This window comes from Ascaphus truei, chromosome 12 (assembly GCF_040206685.1).
Source record: "Ascaphus truei isolate aAscTru1 chromosome 12, aAscTru1.hap1, whole genome shotgun sequence".
Classification (NCBI taxonomy): domain Eukaryota; kingdom Metazoa; phylum Chordata; class Amphibia; order Anura; family Ascaphidae; genus Ascaphus; species Ascaphus truei.
In genome coordinates this window covers 29,093,998-29,115,661 of record NC_134494.1, presented here as the reverse complement: position 1 = coordinate 29,115,661, position 21,664 = coordinate 29,093,998, and the positions used below count along the sequence as shown (strand labels likewise).

Genomic DNA, 21,664 nt, shown 5'->3' with positions numbered 1-21,664 from the left:
GCTCTTCTGGCCAGGGACTCCTTTTCCTAAATGTCACTTTTATGTCTGAAGCACTTCTTCCCATTATGTGTTATTTGTATTATTTGTTATTTATATGATAATGTCACAGTTATTACAGCTGTGAAGCGCTATGTAAATTAAGGGTGCTATATAAATAAAGATATACATACATACATCTCTATTACCAGGCGCTCTCAGCACGGAGATTGTTACTCAGTTTGACGAGCTTGCCAAGTTCTGTTTCTATGGCACCCTTAAAGTACGCCTTCCTGTCAAAGTGGGTGTTCTATCGGTGTGCTCATTTGCATGTTATTACCCATAACCCCTAGCTGCAGTGGAAGCACTGTATGCCAAGCGATAATGGGGAAATGCAGGTTGCAGATCTGTCTGAGACATGTGAATGTGCTCACACGTGATATTTTTATTTACTGTACACTGTATGGTGGAGGGGTTTTGTCACTTTTTTACCACCCATAACTTATATAATGTGATGTTAATGTGACAAATACATCAAAAGCATTTATAGTACTGAATAAAAGAATAGTCCACATTACAAAGAAAAGTGACTATTTATTATACAATGCGCCCTAGCATTTTTATTTCTACAGTTTTGACCCACTTCACTGACAATCTAGCCAAGCTTCAGGACAAATTAGAATTCAATATATAAATGCGGAAATAAACCTGATGAAGAGTTGAGAGCCTGCAATGACCAAAGCAAGGAGGGTTCCCTTTAAAAGCCAGGAATCTGTACTCATGTCCAGTATGTAACCAACACCCCCAATCACCGCCAAGGAAACCAGCACGATCAAGGACAGCTAATGCAGAAAAGCGAAACAGATTGAATTGTGGTTAAGAATAGTGTGCAGAAGTACAACAGAAAACACAAAACAAGAATCGTAGTCATCTCCACACTAAATTATGGTATTAATTAAGTGTAGCAAGCATAGCTTAAAAACAAACAAAAAGAATGCATGTCTGGGAAATGTCCGTTTAAAGGTGCAATCCCACAGTCGGCCAGTTGAAAATTTTTTTGGGGGGAAAGGCCTCTGAATTGGAAGTATTTGTCAATAAGAGAACCAATAAAGATAAGGGGTGGCGCAGAGGTGGGAATCTGGTTGTACAAGCGCTAGCTGACATCACACCCCGGCCCAAGTGTCACTTTAAAAACATACAGTGAATATAGGTGTCCGATTTGGGTACAAAAAAGGTATCAATGAGACCCTTTAAACAGGTCATTGGAATTAGTTCACTTAGGTTCAAGGAGGGATTGCTCCTTTAAGAAACATATTCTCTAGTCCAGGGGTGCGCAAAGATTTTGGCGTGCGTCCCCCTACCTGGGACCCCCCAGCGTTCGCGCCACCCCTCTGTTAAAACCCGGCGTCAAATGACGTCGCCAGCCATGTGCCGTCACGTCACATGAACCCGCAGCGCCATTTGACGCGCGTTGTCATGGCGATGCGCCACGTCACATGACCGTACGGCGTCATTTGACACCGCGTTGCCATGGCGACGTGTTGCCGAAGACCCGGCTGGCAGCAGATAAGGGACGTTACAGAGGCCTCACCCCTCATTTAATTTAAATGCCTTGGGGAAAGGCGCGGGGCCTCATTAATCGCTGCGCCCTCCCTAGGAAAATGTGCGCCTCCCCACTCTAACCTAATGAGTTCATCTATCCAATGTTAGGGGAGAGGCTGTAGTGCAATACCACCTGGTTAGTTAATAATTACATTTGTAATTTCTAGAGGGAGAAATAAACGTCACAAAGTTACACTACTGAAATAATATTACAAAAAAAAAATGCTACAGTTGAGATATAGATATATTTATATATATATATATATATATATATATATATATATATATATATATATATATATAGCAACTGTAAATATTCCTGTATATTCATTTGCATGTCTTAGACAGGTCTGCAACCCTGTCTTTCACCATTATCACCCAGCACACAGCACTTCCACTGCAGCAAGGGATTCTGGGAAATGACATGCAAATGAGTGTGTGTATATATATATATATATATATATATATATATATATATATATATATATATATATATATATATATATATATATATATATATATATATATATATTACAGTGTTCGACAATCCTATACATTTACACGCCCGGGGCGGGTGGATTTAACCTCCGGGCGAGTAAATATTGGCCCAAGCAGCACACGTGTTTGTTTTTTTAAATTTCCCTGCTCGCGCTGAAAAAAAACAAAAAAAACTCCCCCTACCTGACAGCTGATTGGCGCGCGCTCCCAGGCTTTGTGGGCGCGCGGCCAGGCTCTATATGAGCCAGCCCCCAACGAGCTGCCATTTTTTCTGGCCGCAGATCTGTTGGAGAGTAAGTACTCTCTAATCCTCCATCCTGCGGCCCCTCTGCTCCTTCCCTGCAAGCCAAGGTGTTCTCCCCCTTCTCCCCCCCGGCTTCCCGCGCCACTTTCCGCTTCCCCCGATCTGTCACACAAGCACTCAGCTGTTAAGGAAACCCCGAGCCCTACTCTTCTCCTGCTCTGATGGCCAGCTCAGCTCTAAGCAGGGGAAATCCCCTAACCGGTGCCTCTCCCTGCTCGGTCTAAGCAGGGGAAATCCCCTAACCGGTGCCTCTCCCTGCTCGCTCTAAGCAGGGGAAATCCCCTAACTGGTGCCTCTCCCTGCTCGGTCTAAGCAGGGGAAATCCCCTAACCGGTGCTTCTCCCTGCTCGCTCTAAGCAGGGGAAATCCCCTAACCGGTGCTTCTCCCTGCTCGCTCTAAGCAGGGGAAATCCCCTAACCGGTGCTTCTCCATTCTATCAGGGAATACTGCGGCGTCGGTGTCCGCCTCTGGAGGGGGCGCGGCCCCTTGCAGAGGCCCTCCTGCCGCTGCCATGTGCGACCCCCCTGCCTTGCAGAGGCCCTGCTGCCGTGCCGAGGCCCCCGCTGCCATGTGCACCCCCCCTGCCTTGCAGAGGCCCTCCTGCCATGTGGGGGGCCCACTGCCGTGCGGAGGCCTCACTGCTGTCATGTGCGACCCCCTGCCTTGCGGGTGAGTGTTTGTGTGTGTGAGTGACTGACTGACTGACTGACTGACTGTCTGAGTGAGTGTGTCTGAGTGAGTGTGTCTGAGTGAGTGTGTGTGTGTGTGTGTGTGTATGTGTCACCCTTTCTCCCTCTCCCTGTGTCACCCTTTCTCCCTCTCCCTGTGTCACCCTTTCTCCCTCTCCCTGTGTCACCCTTTCTCCCTCTCCCTGTGTCCCTCTCCCTGTGTCACCCTTTCTCCCTCTCCCTGTGTCACCCTTTCTCCCTCTCCGTGTCACCCACCCTTTCCCTCTCCCTGTGTCACCCACCCTCTCTGTCGCCCTCTCTGTCGCCCTCTCTTTGTCTCTCAGTCTCTCAGTGTGTGTGTTCTCTCTCTTTCTCTGTGTGTCTCTCTTTCTGTGTGTGCGTGTGTCTCTCTCTCTGTGTGTGTGTGTCTCTCACACTCTCTCTCTCTCTCACACTCTCTCTCTCTCTCACACTCTCTCTCTCTCTCTCTCACACTCTCTCTCTCACACTCTCTCTCTCTCACACTCTCTCTCTCTCACACTCTCTCTCTCTCACACTCTCTCTCTCTCACACTCTCTCTCTCTCACACTCTCTCTCTCTCACACTCTGGATCTCTTATTTACCTTATATATCTTAACTGCCCTATACTACACCGAAATAACCTATACTGCTTTCTTCCAGATCTAACTCTCGATGTCACACGGAAGACATCGGAATCCCCCCTAACCCAGAAGACAGGTAGAAAACACGTCCCCTCCAACTTATAACATTGCGGGAATGAGGTACCTGGACATTGAGGGACTGCGGATCAGGTAAGATCCCAGGCGGGATTGCTGCTTTAGATATTGTGAAGCGGGGGCGTCCAGACACTGGTTAAGGGGTTCAGGAAACTAGTCATTCACATCTGGCTTTTATTTCTAGATCCGACATACACACACACACACACACACGTAACAAGGACTAATTGTAGTATAATGTAATACAATAAATACATTTATGTCAAAAACGAATGTTGTTCTGACTAGGAATTTATTAAATGTATTTTATTTATATATTTTATTTTAAAGCGGGGTTGGGGGCGGGACTAGGGGCGGGGTTGGGGGAGGGACTAGGTGGCGAGTAGATTTTTTTGGTTGGGCGAGTAGATTTTTGGGTGATTTATCGACATACAGTGTTCGACAAACCTATACATTTGCACGCCCCGGGCGAGTGGATTTAACATCGTGGCGAGCTCCTATTGGCCCAAGCAGCACACGTGTGGTACTAGGTGGCGAGTAGATTTTTTTGTTCGGCGAGTAGATTTTTTTGGTGATTTGTCGACATACATACATACATACATACATACATACATACATACATACATGTAGAGGTATCCGTACCGTGTTAGCCGAGCTTCAATAATCAAAAAATAAATTGATGATACCGTTCTGTGGCTAACGAAATGCTTTTATTTGTGCGAGCTTTCGAGATACACTGATCTCTTCTTCCGGCGATGTTACAATGAATGAAGCAAGCAAGGGTATACTTAAAAACATGTCTTTCTCCTGTTGCTGTAACAGATGCTGATCAGATGGTTCCTTAATCTTTCTGAGTTCCTGGTGCACAGTTGTTGGGAGAATTTTGTGTTGTATGTGTTGGCAAGTGGGTTTTTGAGGACGAGTCCTTTCGGGATCAGATGCTCCTTTTTGCATTTGCTGAGGAAGATGGTATCGCTGTCTAGTTGTGCCTGTTTTTCCAGTAAATCCTTTAGCTTCATTAAGTTAAGTATACCCTTTGCTTGCTTCATTCATTGTAACATCGCCGGAAGAAGAGATCAGTGTATCTCGAAAGCTCGCACAAATAAAAGCATTTCGTTAGCCACAGAACGGTATCATCTATTTATTTTTTGATTATATATATATATATATATATATATATATATATACAGCTAAACCCCGTTATAACGCGCCTCGTTATACCGCGATTCGGTTATAACGTGGTTTTCCCGTGGCTCCCGTTTTTAAAAAAAAAAAAAAAAAAAAAAAAAATTTAATTTTTTTTTTTTCATTTTTTTTTTTGCACACTGCACACACTGCACACACTGCACACACTGCACACACTCACTGCACACACTGCACACACTCACTGCACACACACTGCTCACTGCACTCACTGCACACACACTGCTCATTGCTCACACTGCCACACTGCACACACACTGCTCATTGCTCACACTGACACACTGCACACTGCACACACACTGCTCATTGCTCACACTGCACACACTGACACACTGCACACACACTGCACACTGCACACACACTGCTCATTGGACACACTGCACACACACTGCACACACACTGCTCATTGCTCACACTGCACACACTGACACACTGCACACACACTGCACACTGCACACACTGACACACTGCACACACACTGCTCATTGGACACACTGCACACTGCACACACACTGCTCATTGGACACACTGCACACACACTGCACACACACTGCTCATTGCTCACACTGACACACTGCACACACACTGCTCATTGCTCACACTGACACACTGCACACACACTGCTCATTGGACACACTGCACACACACTGCTCATTGCTCACACACTGTACACTGCACACACACTCCTCATTGCTCACACTGCACACACACACACTTACAGACACTCACACACACGCACACACACGCACACACACGCACACTTACGCACACACACACTTACGCACACACACACTTACGCACACACTCTCACACACTCTCACACACTCTCACACACTCTCACACACTCTCACACACTCTCACACACTCTCACACACTCTCACACACTCTCACACACTCTCACACACTCTCACACACTCTCACACACTCTCACACACTCTCACACACTCTCACACACTCTCACACACTCTCACACACACACACACACACACACACACACACTCACACACACTTACACACACTCACACCCACATACACACACCCATATACACACACACACTTTCTCTCCCATATATACATACACACACACACTCTCTCACTCTACACAGACGGGGGGTGGGGTCGGAGCACAGGAAAGGCCGCGACCAGCACCACCACCCGCTCCCCCCCCTCCTCCCGCGCAGGCAGCGGGAGCGCCAGGGACAGCGGTGGGGAGAAGAAACCCCCCGCTACCACCTCCATGCAGGCAGCGGGATCTGAGGTAAGCGGCGACCTGAGGGACATCCCCGCTCTCATCTCCTGCCCCGCGGCCTGTCACACGGTGACAGGGGGAAGCGGGGACAGGAGGGACATCCCCGCTCCCATCTCCTGCCCCGCGGCCTGTCCCGCGGTGACAGGGGGAAGCGGGGACAGGAGGGACATCCCCGCTCCCATCTCCTGCCCCGCGGCCTGTCCCGCGGTGACAGGGGGAAGCGGGGAGCGGAGGGACATGCCCGCTCCCATCTCCTGTCCCGCGGGATGAATATGCGCTAAAGCGCGGCGGCCATTTTTTTTTCTCGCGACCCCGTTAGTAACGCGGTGGTCTCGGGGTGGACCCCGAGACCCGCGTTATAACGGGGTTTAGCTGTATATATATATATATATATATATATATATATATATATATATATATATATATATATATATATATATAGACCATACGATACCGGTTGCAACACGACATCAAGGGACAGCACGCAGGTAAGTAAATCAAAAATGTTCTATATTTGATAAAAGACACAAAAACCGACGTTTCGGTCCCCCAGTGGGACCTTTCTCAAGGTGGTGCATATATATATATATATATATATATATATATATATATATATATATATATATATATATATATATATATATATATATATATATATATATATATATAAAAAAGAGAAAAGAAGCGCCCGATCCTTGTGTAAAATCAGATGAATAATGTTTAATACATCATGGACAAGACAAATGCACACTTACAATTTGTCTGATAAAATAAAGCATGTTATGGGACCTGCCCATGCACCAACTGAGGACTCCTCGGTCTCTTCTTTGTGTGTGAGTGTCAGTATTGGCTCCAAAAAGGATGTTGCTGTCAGCTGCTGTCTCCAGGGGAGTAATCCTTGGTGTTTGTAAGCATTCAATCTCCACATGCGGCCGCCATTAGCCTTTCTTCTCACACTTGAAACCGGAAAAGAATCTTCAGGCAAGTCCTTGCTTCCTCACACTGGTGCAGGGAGCTGCCCTGTCACTGCCAGATATCCCTACGCGTTTCTTCCGACTCTGCGGATTTCATCAGGGGATCCCTGCGTGAAAACCTGATGAAATCCGCAGAGTCGGAAGAAACGCGTAGGGATATCTGGCAGTGACAGGGCAGCTCCCTGCACCAGTGTGAGGAAGCAAGGACTTGCCTGAAGATTCTTTTCCGGTTTCAAGTGTGAGAAGAAAGGCTAATGGCGGCCGCATGTGGAGATTGAATGCTTACAAACACCAAGGATTACTCCCCTGGAGACAGCAGCTGACAGCAACATCCTTTTTGGAGCCAAAACTGACACTCACACACAAAGAAGAGACCGAGGAGTCCTCAGTTGGTGCATGGGCAGGTCCCATAACATGCTTTATTTTATCAGACAAATTGTAAGTGTGCATTTGTCTTGTCCATGATGTATTAAACATTATTCATCTGATTTTACACAAGGATCTGGCGCTTCTTTTCTCTTTTTCTCTAATAGGTACTGTGGGAGTTCGGTGAGCCCAAGAAGAAGCAGCCTGGACCTTTTGCAAATCAACTTATCATGGACACATGTGGACTTAAGTATTTTTAATATTCACTGCATTTATGGGCTCATATTTGTGTAAAAATTTTTTTTATTGCTTATCACATGAACTCATTTTTATATTTGCATTTTTTAGTTAAGTCCCAGTGACACTCAGTGTCATTTTTACTTACTATCATTGGCAATATATCTTTTTTATTGCTTTTTTTCTTTTTCTTTTTTATATGTTATGCACACTTCTTTTTGTTTTTGTGTTTTTATTAAATAGTCATTTTTAGTTTTTCCTGCCAGGATACATTTAGTTATTTTCACACCACTGTTTATTGGGCATATCTGCCTGGTGCAAATACTTGCCACATCTGTCAGGGCTGCAGCAATTTAGGTGTAGTGTGTGAAGGGCGCTGTCTATATTTTCTGTTTATATATATATTTATATTACACACACATTTAGAAATTGCACTGAAAGTTTTAAAAAGTACAAAATATCACCAGTGGGGTGGTCAGGACAGATTGAAAACATGGCCATTGTACGTTCATGTCAGTACGCATTCACCTCGTATTTCTGTAACAACTTCAATATCCTGAAGCTTCTGCTGGTTTTAGCGTATGTTTCCTGCGTTAATATATGAGTGATCACGCGATGCCGTGTTAGATGAGCCATGTCAAGAGGGGTTTCACCCTATAAAAAGATAAAGATACAGCACATAAAGGACAAAATAAGGACTACATAAACCCCAACCACATCGCACAGAAAAAAAAAATGTGGCAATATACAGAGTTATAACTACCAAAGAGGAGCACGGGATAAGGTAACAAGCATCACAGAATGAAACCAGATAACCAAAATGTGAACCACTTCAGTCTACATCGCCGCAAAGGTGCACAGCCTTTGGCGCAGCCAAGGGGTGTGAGCTATTTGCTGCCGTTCGCTGATGTTTGTTGGTATTAAAATTGCTATATTTCAATCTGAAACTCTCCAATCCTTTTACCCCCTGCACCCAATTTTCCAACTCTAACTGTCCATGAAACATCTGTGAATTGACTGTATAACCCTGTTCTTTTAAGGTAACCATGTTTTGTTATACCTCTGTGCCCAGGACATACTTGAACACAAGAGGTAACTCTCAATGTATTACTTCCTGGTAAAACATTTCACAAATAAATAATCTAGGAAATAATAGTTTTTTTCGATTTTTATCAAAACGGTGAATAAATGCACACACAAAAAAACAAAAAAATAATCCTTTGCAAACCTATATCACGATTTTCATACTGGGAATGTAAAAACATAATCACATGAACATGGTGACTAGTCGCTCACCTAGTAGTAATAAAGAGTAAAAGACTAGGTGCTTAGGGAATATATATACAGACAAACACGTTGACAAGTGACCACCAGGGGTCACTAAAAGCCCTAATAGTAGCACTCTAAGTCACCATACACAAGTAAGTATATGGTAAGAACTGGATATAAGTATGATTACTAGGACCAAAAATAAGAGAATATATAACCCTAATCCAAAAGACTCCAAACTGTAATTAAAACCAAAAAATTATAAAATTTTATTAAATCTAATGTGACGAACAGAAACAAATCAACATATATAAGGAACATATAAACACAGAGGATATTAAAATCCTCAATGGAACGGACGGCTGTGATGTGGTATAAGTGACAAGCTAGTATACATATACTTAGCTACAGGGATATACCCAGTCGGATAGAAGGCATATAGTCAGGTGAAAAGTGTATATCAACTCTCATGAGTACATAATGCGTAAGATAACCAGATATAAAGTGGTTCTAACAGTGTATCGCAGTATCAGACACTTGTGAGGGTATCTCCACACTACCCCACAATACAGATGGAACCCGGCATATAGCACGATAGGCGGGAGTGTAACGGGAGTACAGACGAATATAGATAAGGAACACCAGGTGCCAAAGGGCTACCGTGAGTGGATGTAAATTCCGCTATAACTATAGCTGCCTCCCGATACCAAAGTATTCTTCTGAGTGGGGAAATAAGCAATGTATCCCTGTGTCTGTCACTATACTACCTTCTCTTCATGTCGCCACAAACACAAACCGTCCTTCCTGGTGTGCGTCAAACGTCTGACGTCACCATACCCCGACGCACGTTTCACGTGCTTGGCACGCTTCTTCAGGGGGAGGAGTCACACCCCGCAGTGTCAGATGCTACGTTTTAAAGTCTTTTGGCTGGGAGGAGCCGTGATTCCAACCAATGGTAAGTGTAAAATAGATCAAACCTCTCAATAGGTATAAATGAACACGGCAAAAATGAAGTATATATATATATATATATATATATATATATATATATATATATATATATACAGGGAGTTTGTTCACGTCGTAGTTATTCGTAAGGTTGACAAACATATTGTATTCTGATGGTAAAGGTAACATATATTCTTATTGCAATATATTATATTATCTAGACATCAGAATGATTGACTTGATGTTTTGCAGGCTGGTTAATCAGTGCATGTCCGATGGAAGAGGATATATATCGTGCAGATATATATGATGTATTGCATATGTCATGCAGAACACTAAAATTCACACTATGACATAGTCAGAATTTATTGATGTATAAATTGCAATCAGCAACTAATGTGAAGGGTGGGGTTAATGTAATTCCCCCAATGCTACGTCCACAGATTGAAGAGGACACTTATAACAAACATATGGTTAAAGAATAGGTATTAACTGCACAGAACAAGCTACGTCCACAGATGGAAGAGGACACTTAATAAAACATGTGAACAGACTTATGAGTCTATAGTCCTAAGGTAGGGATAAGAACAGAACTCCTAAATACTATCAGGACAGAGTTGACATAGGGAAACAGGTAAGTTAACCCTATACAGTAGCAAATGAACTACGTTCACAGTTGGAAGAGGACACTTGAATCAAATGAATACATATGGGTAAGTATGTCAAACAGCAGGTGATCTGTGTCCACGGATATAAAGGGACACTTCAATAGGGTGAATGGATACGGATGGATGGTCATATACCGGATTGTGATGTCTACAGATGATAAAAATTGCTTAGATCATATCATTAATAGACAATAATAAATCATAGAGTGAAAAAATAATCTACTGTACAAAGTGTAAATACATAAAAAAGTGAATAATATTCATTCTAAACTGTAAATTCTAATTAATAAAAAACATCCCACACCGTGTGTAAAATCTAATGAATCCTAATGTGAACTAGAATACGGATGAGAATATATATAATGTGTGGTGGATATTGAAAACCAAGATAGGGAAGTATATATATTGTGACTAATTTAAAATATAATGATACAGTGTAGAAATGTACTATACTGGCGGGACCGCCCAAAGTGGTCAAAACGGAACCTTCTGGTGAATTAACTATATACCTGGATCCCAATATAATCCCTATGTGACAGTGATAATGCGCTAGCTAATAAATACTAAAGAGTGACATTGTTGGTGTAGAAATGTACTATGCTAATTGAGACCGCCCAAAGGGTCAATACGGTCTCTCTAATAAGTAATGGATACAGACTCACTATTCTACATGGATTATAAAAATGGAGAAAAAAAGAAAACCTTCATTGAGTCCTTGTGGAAAATGAGTGTTGAGCATGTAGATCCATCGACATTCAATTTGGCGGAGTCTGCGATCCCAATCTCCTTTGCGTGGCCCCCAAGGGACATGTTCTATACCTGTAAATTTGAGCACTGAAGAGTCGCCCTGATGGAAATTAAGGACATGTCGTGTCACTGGTGTGTCATTTTCATTACGTATGGAGCCCAAATGTTCCAGAACCCTGATCTTAAATTGTCTGTGTGTTTCTCCTACATATTGTTTACCACATCTACATGTAATGAGATATATATAACTCCTGTAGTTAAACAATTTATGAAACTCTTGATGTTGTAAGTATGCAAATTTTCAGAATCTGTGAAAGTTTTGGTCACATGCATAGATGTGCATGCTTTGCATCGTCCACACGTGTAGAATCCACAAGGTTTAGGGCCAAGCCATGTCTTAGTTTGTGTCGATTGGAAATGGCTATGCACTAAACGGTCCCTAAGATTTTTAGGTCTTCGGCACACCATATTAGGTGACTGTTTCAGAACTTGGGATAGATCTTGGTCCTGCATCAAAATATGCCAATGAAAAAACTAGACAATGAGAAAACTAGACATATTACAAACAGATACCTACAAGGTAGAGACAAGGAATACAGGACCCTGATATGTACTGAGATAAATAGGTAGGGATGTGAGAATAGTGTAACCTATACCTCAAAAACAATACATGTATCAAAACAACTCCCTGGGAGCTGACTAGTCGAGGAAAAGGGGTACCAGGTATCCCTAACACTAAATCACATGAACATGGTGACTAGTCGCTCACCTAGTAGTAATAAAGAGTAAAAGACTAGGTGCTTAGGGAATATATATATACAGACAAACACTTTGACAAGTGACCACCAGGGGTCACTAAAAGACCTAATAGTAGCACTCAAAGTCACCATACACAAGTAAGTATATGGTAAGAACTGGATATAAGTATGATTACTAGGACCAAAAATAAGGGTATATAAACCCTAAGCCAAGAGACTCCAAACTGTAATTAAAACCAAAAAATAATAAAATTTTATTAAATCTAATGTGACGAACAGAAACAAATCAACATATATAAGGAACATATAAACACAGAGGATATTAAAATCCTCAATGGAACGGACGGCTGTGATGTGGTATAAGTGACAAGCTAGTATACATATACTTAGCTACAGGGATAAAATGTATACGGGCCACATAGACATGTGGTCTAGATACATAGATGACATCTTATTACTGTGGAGTGGTACCCCTGAGTTACTACAGGAGTTCATTAATAAACTGAATCAAAATAATCATAACTTGAAACTGACTTATGAGGCACACAGGGAAATAATTAACTTTCTAGACCTGACTATTTCGAAGGGGGCTAATGGTAAATTGGAGTCCACCATATTCAGAAAAGCTACATCAACCAACAGCTTATTGAAAGCGGACAGCCATCATCCACCGTATATGATTAAGAGTATTCCTACAGGACAATCCCTTCAATTAAGGAGGAATTGTTCTAATATCCAGGAATATAAACAACAATCTGGCGATATGGGCGATAGATTTAATGATCGGGGCTATAATAAAACCACTATCAACAAAGCATATCGGAGGGCTTTGAATACAAACAGATCTACACTTCTGACTAAGGGTCAAAGAGTACAGACAGCCTCCGACAACACCATAAGATTTATCAGCACCTACAATGACCAATGGGGATCTGTTAGACAGATCCTGCAAAAACATTGGCATATTTTGATGCAGGACCAAGATCTATCCCAAGTTCTGAAACAGTCACCTAATATGGTGTGCCGAAGACCTAAAAATCTTAGGGACCATTTAGTGCATAGCCATTTCCAATCGACACAAACTAAGACATGGCTTGGCTCTAAACCTTGTGGATTCTACACGTGTGGACGATGCAAAGCATGCACATCTATGCATGTGACCAAAACTTTCACAGATTCTGAAAATTTGCATACTTACAACATCAAGAGTTTCATAAATTGTTTAACTACAGGAGTTATATATATCTCATTACATGTAGATGTGGTAAACAATATGTAGGAGAAACACACAGACAATTTAAGATCAGGGTTCTGGAACATTTGGGCTCCATACGTAATGAAAATGACACACCAGTGGCACGACATGTCCTTAATTTCCATCAGGGCGACTCTTCAGTGCTCAAATTTACAGGTATAGAACATGTCCCTTGGGGGCCACGCAAAGGAGATTGGGATCGCAGACTCCGCCAAATTGAATGTCGATGGATCTACATGCTCAACACTCATTTTCCACAAGGACTCAATGAAGGTTTTCTTTTTTCTCCATTTTTATAATCCATGTAGAATAGTGAGTCTGTATCCATTACTTATTAGAGAGACCGTATTGACCCTTTGGGCGGTCTCAATTAGCATAGTAGATTTCTACACCAACAATGTCACTCTTTAGTATTTATTAGCTAGCGCATTATCACTGTCACATAGGGATTATATTGGGATCCAGGTATATAGTTAATTCACCAGAAGGTTCCGTTTTGACCACTTTGGGCGGTCCCGCCAGTATTGTACATTTCTACACTGTATCATTATATTTTAAATTAGTCACAATATATATACTTCCCTATCTTGGTTTTCAATATCCACCACACATTATATATATTCTCATCCGTATTCTAGTTCACATTAGGATTCATTAGATTTTACACACGGTGTGGGATGTTTTTTATTAATTAGAATTTACAGTTTAGAATGAATATTATTCACTTTTTTATGTATTTACACTTTGTACAGTAGATTATTTTTTCACTCTATGATTTATTATTGTCTATTAATGAAATGATCTAAGCAATTTTTATCATCTGTAGACATCACAATCCGGTATATGACCATCCATCCGTATCCATTCACCCTATTGAAGTGTCCCTTTATATCCGTGGACACAGATCACCTGCTGTTTGACATACTTACCCATATGTATTCATTTGATTCAAGTGTCCTCTTCCAACTGTGAACGTAGTTCATTTGCTATAGGGTTAACTTACCTGTTTCCCTATGTCGCCTCTGTCCTGATAGTATTTAGGAGTTCTGTTCTTATCCCTACCTTAGGACTATAGACTCATAAGTCTGTTCACATGTTTCATTTAAGTGTCCTCATCCATCTGTGGACGTAGCTTTCCTGCCACGTGAGAACTTACCATTGTTCATATGTTTTATTAAGTGTCCTCTTCCATCTGTGGACGTAGCTTGTTCTGTGCAGTTAATACCTATTCTTTAACCATATGTTTGTTATAAGTGTCCTCTTCAATCTGTGGACGTAGCATTGGGGGAATTACATTAACCCCACCCTTCACATTAGTTGCTGATTGCAATTTATACATCAATAAATTCTGACTATGTCATAGTGTGAATTTTAGTGTTCTGCATGACATATGCAATACATCATATATATCTGCACGATATATATCCTCTTCCATCGGACATGCACTGATTAACCAGCCTGCAAAACATCAAGTCAGTCATTCTGATGTCTAGATAATAGATAATATAATATATTGCAATCAGAATATATGTTACCTTTACCATCAGAATACAATATGTTTGTCAACCTTACGAATAACTACGACGTGAACAAACTCCATATATATATATATATATATATATATATATATATATATATATATATATATATATATATATATATATATATATATATATATATATATATATATATATATATATATATATATATATACTTCATTTTTGCCGTGTTCATTTATACCTATTGAGAGGTTTGATCTATTTTACACTTACCATTGGTTGGAATCACGGCTCCTCCCAGCCAAAAGACTTTAAAACGTAGCATCTGACACTGCGGGGTGTGACTCCTCCCCCTGAAGAAGCGTGCCAAGCACGTGAAACGTACGTCGGGGTATGGTGACGTCAGACGTTTGACGCACACCAGGAAGGACGGTTTGTGTTTGTGGCGAGATGAAGAGAAGGTAGTATAGCTACAGACACAGGGATACATTGCTTATTTCCCCACTCAGAAGAATACTTTGGTATCGGGAGGCAGCTATAGTTATAGCGGGATTTACATCCACTCACGGTAGCCCTTTGGCACCTGGTGTTCCATATCTATATTCGTCTGTACTCCCGTTACACTCCCGCCTATCGTGCTATATGCCGGGTTCCATCTGTGTTGTGGGGTAGTGTGGAGATACCCTCATAAGTGTCTGATACTGCGATACACTGTTAGAACCACTTTATATCTGGTTATCTTACGCATTATGTACTCATGAGAGTTGTATTGTATTGTATTGTATGTCTTTATTTATATAGCGCCATTAATGTACATAGCGCTTCACAGTAGTAATACATGGGGTAATCAAATAAATAACAGATAATATAAATAACAGATCATGGGAATAAGTGCTTTAGACATAAAAGTAACATTTCGGAAGAGGAGTCCCTGCCCCGAGGAGCTTACAGTCTAATTGGTAGGTAGAACGTACAGAGACAGTAGGAGGGAGTTCTGGTAAGTGCGTCTGCAGGGGGCCAAGCTTTATGTATCGTGTTCAGAATATCCACAGTGCTATTCATATGCTTCTTTAAGCAAGTGTGTCTTAAGGTGGGTCTTAAAGGTGGATAGAGAGGGTGCTAGTCGGGTACTGAGGCGAAGGGCATTCCAGAGGTGTGGGGCAGAAAGTGAGAAAGGTTTAAGGCGGGAGAGGGCTTTAGATACAAAGGAGGTAGAAAGAAGACATCCTTGAGAAGAACGCAAGAGTCTGGATGGTGCATAACGAGAAATTAGGGATGAGATGTAAGGAGGGGCAGAAGAGTGTAAAGCTTTAAAAGTGAGGAGAATGGAATGTGAGATGCGGGATTTGATCGGAAGCCAGGAGAGGGTTTTCATGAGGGGAGATGCTGAGACAGATCTAGGAAAGAGTAGAGTGATTCTGGCAGCAGCGTTTAGGATAGATTGTAGGGGAGACAGGTGAGAGGCAGGAAGGCCGGACAGCAGGAGGTTACAGTAATCAAGACGGGAGAGAATGAGGGCCTGAGTCAGAGTTTTGTTCCGAATACCTAGAGTATGGAGAATGTGGAGGAGAAGAGGGTAGTCCACTGTGTCAAATGCTGCAGAGAGGTCGAGTAATATGAGCAGAGTGTAATGACCTCTGTCTTTGGCAGCATGGAGGTCGTCAGTTATTTTAGTGAGGGCTGTTTCGGTGGAGTGAGCAGAGCGGAAGCCAGATTGTAGAGGGTCTAGGAGAGAATAGGTGTTGAGAAAATGGAGCAAGCGAGAGAATACAAGACGTTCAAGGAGTTTAGAGGCAAAAGGCAGGAGGGAGACAGGTCGATAGTTAGAAAGACAGGTAGGGTCAAGCTTGTTGTTCTTGAGTAATGGTATGACTGTTGCATGTTTGAAGGAGGATGGAAAGGTTCCAGAGCAGAGGGAGGAGTTAAAAATGTGTGTGAGCGTAGGGATTATAGTAGGAGCTAGAGGTTTTAGGAGATGGGAGGGAATGGGGTCAAGAGGGCAAGTGGTAGAGGGAGAGGAGGCGATCAACAGCGACACATCCTCCTCTGAGACAGTGGAAAAAGAGTCAAGGAAGGCAGGAGGAGAGTTAGGAAGAGGTGTAGGATGGGAGGAAGAAACAGAGGGGATGTTCTGCCGTATGGATTCCACCTTTTCCTTAAAATAGTCAGCAAAGTCCTGAGCGGAGATGGAGGAAGGAGAGGCAGCTGAGGGTGGTTTGAGTAGAGTATCAAAGACAGAGAACAGTCGGCGTGGGTTAGACTTGTGCTTGTTGATTAGTGCAGAAAAGTAGGCTTGTTTAGCTTGCGAGAGGGCAGAGTTGAAACAGGATAGCATAAATTTGTAGTGAAGGAAGTCTGCGAGAGTGTGAGACTTCCTCCAGAGGCGTTCAGAGGAACGAGTGGAGGAACGCAGCATGCGCGTGTGGGAATTTAGCCAGGGTCTAGGGTTAGAAGGGCGAGTGCGGCAGAGAGAAAGCGGGGCATGTAGATCAAGAGACGAGGACAAGGTAGAGTTGTAGTTCCTGACCAGGTTGTCAGGGTCTGTAGCAGAGCTGAGAGAGGAGAGGGTGGAGCTTAAAGTGGACTCAAAGTCAGGTAAGTGAATACCTGATATAAACTTTTCACCTGACTATATGCCTTCTATCCGACTGGGTATATCCCTGTAGCTAAGTATATGTACACTAGCTTGTCACTTATACCACATCACAGCCGTCCGTTCCATTGAGGATTTTAATATCCTGTGTGTTTATATGTTCCTTATATATGTTGATTTGTTTCTGTTCGTCACATTAGATTTAATAAAATTTTATAATTTTTTGGTTTTAATTACAGTTTGGAGTCTCTTGGCTTAGGGTTTATATACCCTTATTTTTGGTCCTAGTAATCATACTTATATCCAGTTCTTGCCATATACTTACTTGTGTATGGTGACTTTGAGTGCTACTATCAGGGCTTTTAGTGACCCCTGGTGGTCACTTGTCAAAGTGTTTGTCTCAATGTAAAAACATATCCTCACCTTGGCATTTTGAGCATCTAAATTAGACCCAGCTTCCAACAGAAGATCGACAGCGTCAACGTTGCCAGACGAAACAGCCCAATGCAGAGCCGTGTTTCTGTGCACTTTGTCCGTGGCGTTGACAGATGGGTTGAACTTCAAAATGAAACTAGTGGGCTCCAAGCTAAACAAGAACAAAAAGCATAAATCACACTACAGCAATAATATTATTACGACTTTCCACTCTGAGCAGTACTCTGTTAGCCTATTCAGCAATGCAGGAGTGTACACACATTTACTGGGGGGATCTGAAGACAGTTACAACTGCAGTGTAGTATAAGACCCACTAGCAGAATAACAGCATAGGAATTATACAGAGAGGCAGCTACTCAGTGCAGTTATGCGGAAAGAGCTTTTTGGACACAATAGTGACCGAATATTTCATATTAAAAACAAAGCTAGCTTTTAAAACAGGAGTGGGCAACTCCAGTTCTCAAGGGCCACCAACAGGTCAGGTTTTAAGGATACCCCAGCTTCAGCACAGGTGGTTCAATCAGTTGAAGACGGAGTCTCTGATTGAGCCACCCGTGCTGAAGCAGGGATATCCTGAAAACCTGACCTGTTGGCGGCCCTCGAGGATGTGAGTTGGCCACTTCTGCTTTAAATGTTGAAGTGCTGCAAAAATGTTTTAACTTGTGCACCAGTAGCCAGTGATCTGCTTTTTGGTTTGAGCAGGTCTCAGTAGTACATCCCCGGTATGTTGTGAAGTTATATTTTCCAATGTTGGGGGAAGAGTTCATCTCTACTTTGGGGTAAGTCTGATAAACGGCATATTGAATAGGGCCCTAATCAGAAGTTGGAACTGGATCAACTTTCTCTTCCAACCTTCGCATTCACAATTTACAAACAAGTTTAATAGCATTTTGTATTTACGCAAGACAACTTCACTTTGCACAGCACAACAATAAATACAACGGGACATACTGTGCTTATTGATTGGGTCAGCGGCTCATACCTAGCTAAAGTGGTCACAAATATTTCATAGTCACAGGAACCAGGACGGAGGAATAACGCAGATCTTAAAAACCATGCTGCTGTTGCGAGCTGAAAATATTGATTTCAATACTTCTCAAAAACAGGGAAAAAAAATATATCATCACGCTATAACAATTGTGATCAAAATGACACAAAAGTGAAGGCAAAGTCTAAAAAATATCTCCCATCTATGTACCTAGAGAAGGTGTTGGGTGCTGGTGCTGTAAGTACAGCCGGTTAAATCTGGACATGTCCTACTCTCTTTCATTACCTTCCATTCTTCTGTCCGAATCTGGTCATGTCTAATATAATATGCTGCATATTTATCTCATAGGCTTTCTATAGATATTTTCTTAAGTGCGTTCTAGCATGGAAAACATCACCATTTCATTTATTTCTCATTGATATTGTATTGCTCTGGCATTCTTGCAAGTTCTGAAGATGGGCAACGCAAAGCACCACGGATTTGTCAATAATCCAATTTATTTTAAGCCAGAAACATCACAACGTTTCGACCTGGTGGTCTTTATCAAGTGAACTGATAAAGACCACAAGGTCGAAACGTTGTGATGTTTCTGGCTTAAAATAAATGAGATTATTGACAAATCCGTGGTGCTTTGCGTTGCCCATCTTCATGTACTGCTGGAGTTCCTGCAGGCTTCCCCTCACCCGCAGGAGCACCGCTAACTCTATTACTTTCATTTACCAATTTAGTTTGGTGAGCAGCATCTACCTTATCTCATATTTTTGCAAGTTCTGCCGCACGGGGTTTGGCCACGTTCCCATTATTACGCTCTTCAATACGATAACTTTTCCGGTTGTGTTAATTTTAGGGTATGTAGCAGAAGGAGCCTCCTGAGCAAATTAAGGGAGAGGCACTAACACATTAGTGTTACATGTTCCTTATTCTACCCAAGAGCTGGGATAGCAGCAGATAATTCTTCTGTGTCTGAAGTGTTATTCTGTGCACGCACCATAATACCATACTCACGTAATACTGTATATTAGGTCTCGTTCTATGCAGTTCCTGGAGCACATTTTAGTTTCCAAACTACAAGTCAGTTTAAGATCAGTTTAATGTAAGTACTATGCATACCCAATTATCTGCTTTGCAGACAGCATGAGGGGGGTCATTCCATTCATGTTTTGTATGTCTATGCTCTGAAAAAAAACAGATGAACACATATCTGGGGTTAATTCTTTATTTCTGTAAAGTTAAACCAGCAACACTTGTTTGCAGAAGAAAATTCTCATGACAAAGCGAGTTAAGTAGGACTTCAAATGCACTTAGGGGGTTATTCATTAAACTGTGATAGTGCCCCAAGCAGCACTATCGCAGTTTAGTAAATAACCTCCCAAGGCTTCACCTTGCTTAATAACTTTGGGGGCCGAGTATCACTTCACATGGAAAACAACTCAAAACGGATTCTCCTCAAACTTAAAGCAGCGATTCCACGCCCCCTTTTCTTCCTCGTTTTTAAAATCGATTTAAATGGCCATCCAATAGGAAGCAGCAACCAATGATGTTGTGGATTCCTATTTGCCAAAGATTTGGCAGCCATTTTGTTTCCCCTGGGGCGACATTTAAACCTGACGACTTCACCGGTAAGTATATTGGGAACTAACGGATCCCCCGGATCTGAAAATAGCATAGGAAAAAAATTATAACAGTAGGGAGGGGGGAAATTACTGCTTTTAAAGTACCCCCAACAGAGAGGTCGCCTGCGTGCCACGTTGATTCTGTGTGGTAGCCAGCAACGCTGTTCTAAAAGTTAAATGAGGGATTCTCCTTTGTAATGTGTATTATATTCGTGTTTGAAGGGTGTGAATGGTGTTAGAGGATGTTAAAGATGATCAGTCCGAAATGGTAAAAAAAACCTCTATATTTGTTCTTTAAGTATTTGTTTTCCATAGCGGTTGGAAATGTACGCTCATTATTGCTTTACACTGAAACATGTTTAAAGTGTACTGGGGAAAAGACTGAAGGAGCGGCTCATAGAGTAAAGACACGGACTCTGATAACAATGACACTGATTTTGAAGCAGGGGAACCTGGTTCAATTCCCGGTGTCAGCTCCTTTTGACCTTGGGCAAGTCACTTTATCTCCCTGTGCCTCAGGCACCAACAACATAGATTGTAAGCTCATCTGGACAGGGATGGTGTCTGTAACAATCCTATGTGCTGCGTACCGCGCACTATACTGAAATTGTGATGTGCTTTGTGTCCCATTGGGAGAAAAGCGCTATATTGAAATAAAGTTATTATTATATCATTTTGCTCTTTAAACGGATGGCCGTTTGGTACTGCCCTCATTGTGGTGGGACCTGGGAGCGTTATAACGATGAACTGAACAGGTCTGCAATATTCCTCAAATAATATTCACATATATACTTCACTGGTAGGGGCTTAGGAAGGGGAAAACTCCCATTAGTATCACGTTCTGAATGCAAAGAACCTGCCAATATATAACCCTTTGTCTTTTAAACATACCTGTCCTTTCGATATCAGATATGCTATAACAGGCAGGTGCTGAAACAGTACAGCAAGGTGGATACTGCTGTACCCTTCCCCATCAATAAGAGTGGGGTCTGCTCCGTATTTCAGCAGCAATATTATCATTTGCAGGTGTCCTTGCCTGTGTAGAAAGAAAACAGACAGGTAAAGCCACGGAACAG

General features: G+C 42.2%; 1 protein-coding gene across 1 annotated transcript in view; it reads right to left on the bottom strand.

Moving 5' to 3' along the window:
* ZDHHC13 (zDHHC palmitoyltransferase 13) overlaps nucleotides 1-21,664 on the bottom strand; it is a 36,248-nt gene that overhangs the window by 6,961 nt on the left and 7,623 nt on the right. The window contains exons 5-9 of the mRNA XM_075567174.1: nucleotides 21,480-21,624; nucleotides 20,086-20,150; nucleotides 17,976-18,138; nucleotides 8,344-8,469; nucleotides 685-818 (exon numbers count right to left, since the gene is read on the bottom strand). Of these exons, the coding sequence (XP_075423289.1) occupies nucleotides 685-818; nucleotides 8,344-8,469; nucleotides 17,976-18,138; nucleotides 20,086-20,150; nucleotides 21,480-21,624 (633 nt within the window). The remainder of the gene's footprint in view (nucleotides 1-684; nucleotides 819-8,343; nucleotides 8,470-17,975; nucleotides 18,139-20,085; nucleotides 20,151-21,479; nucleotides 21,625-21,664) is intronic.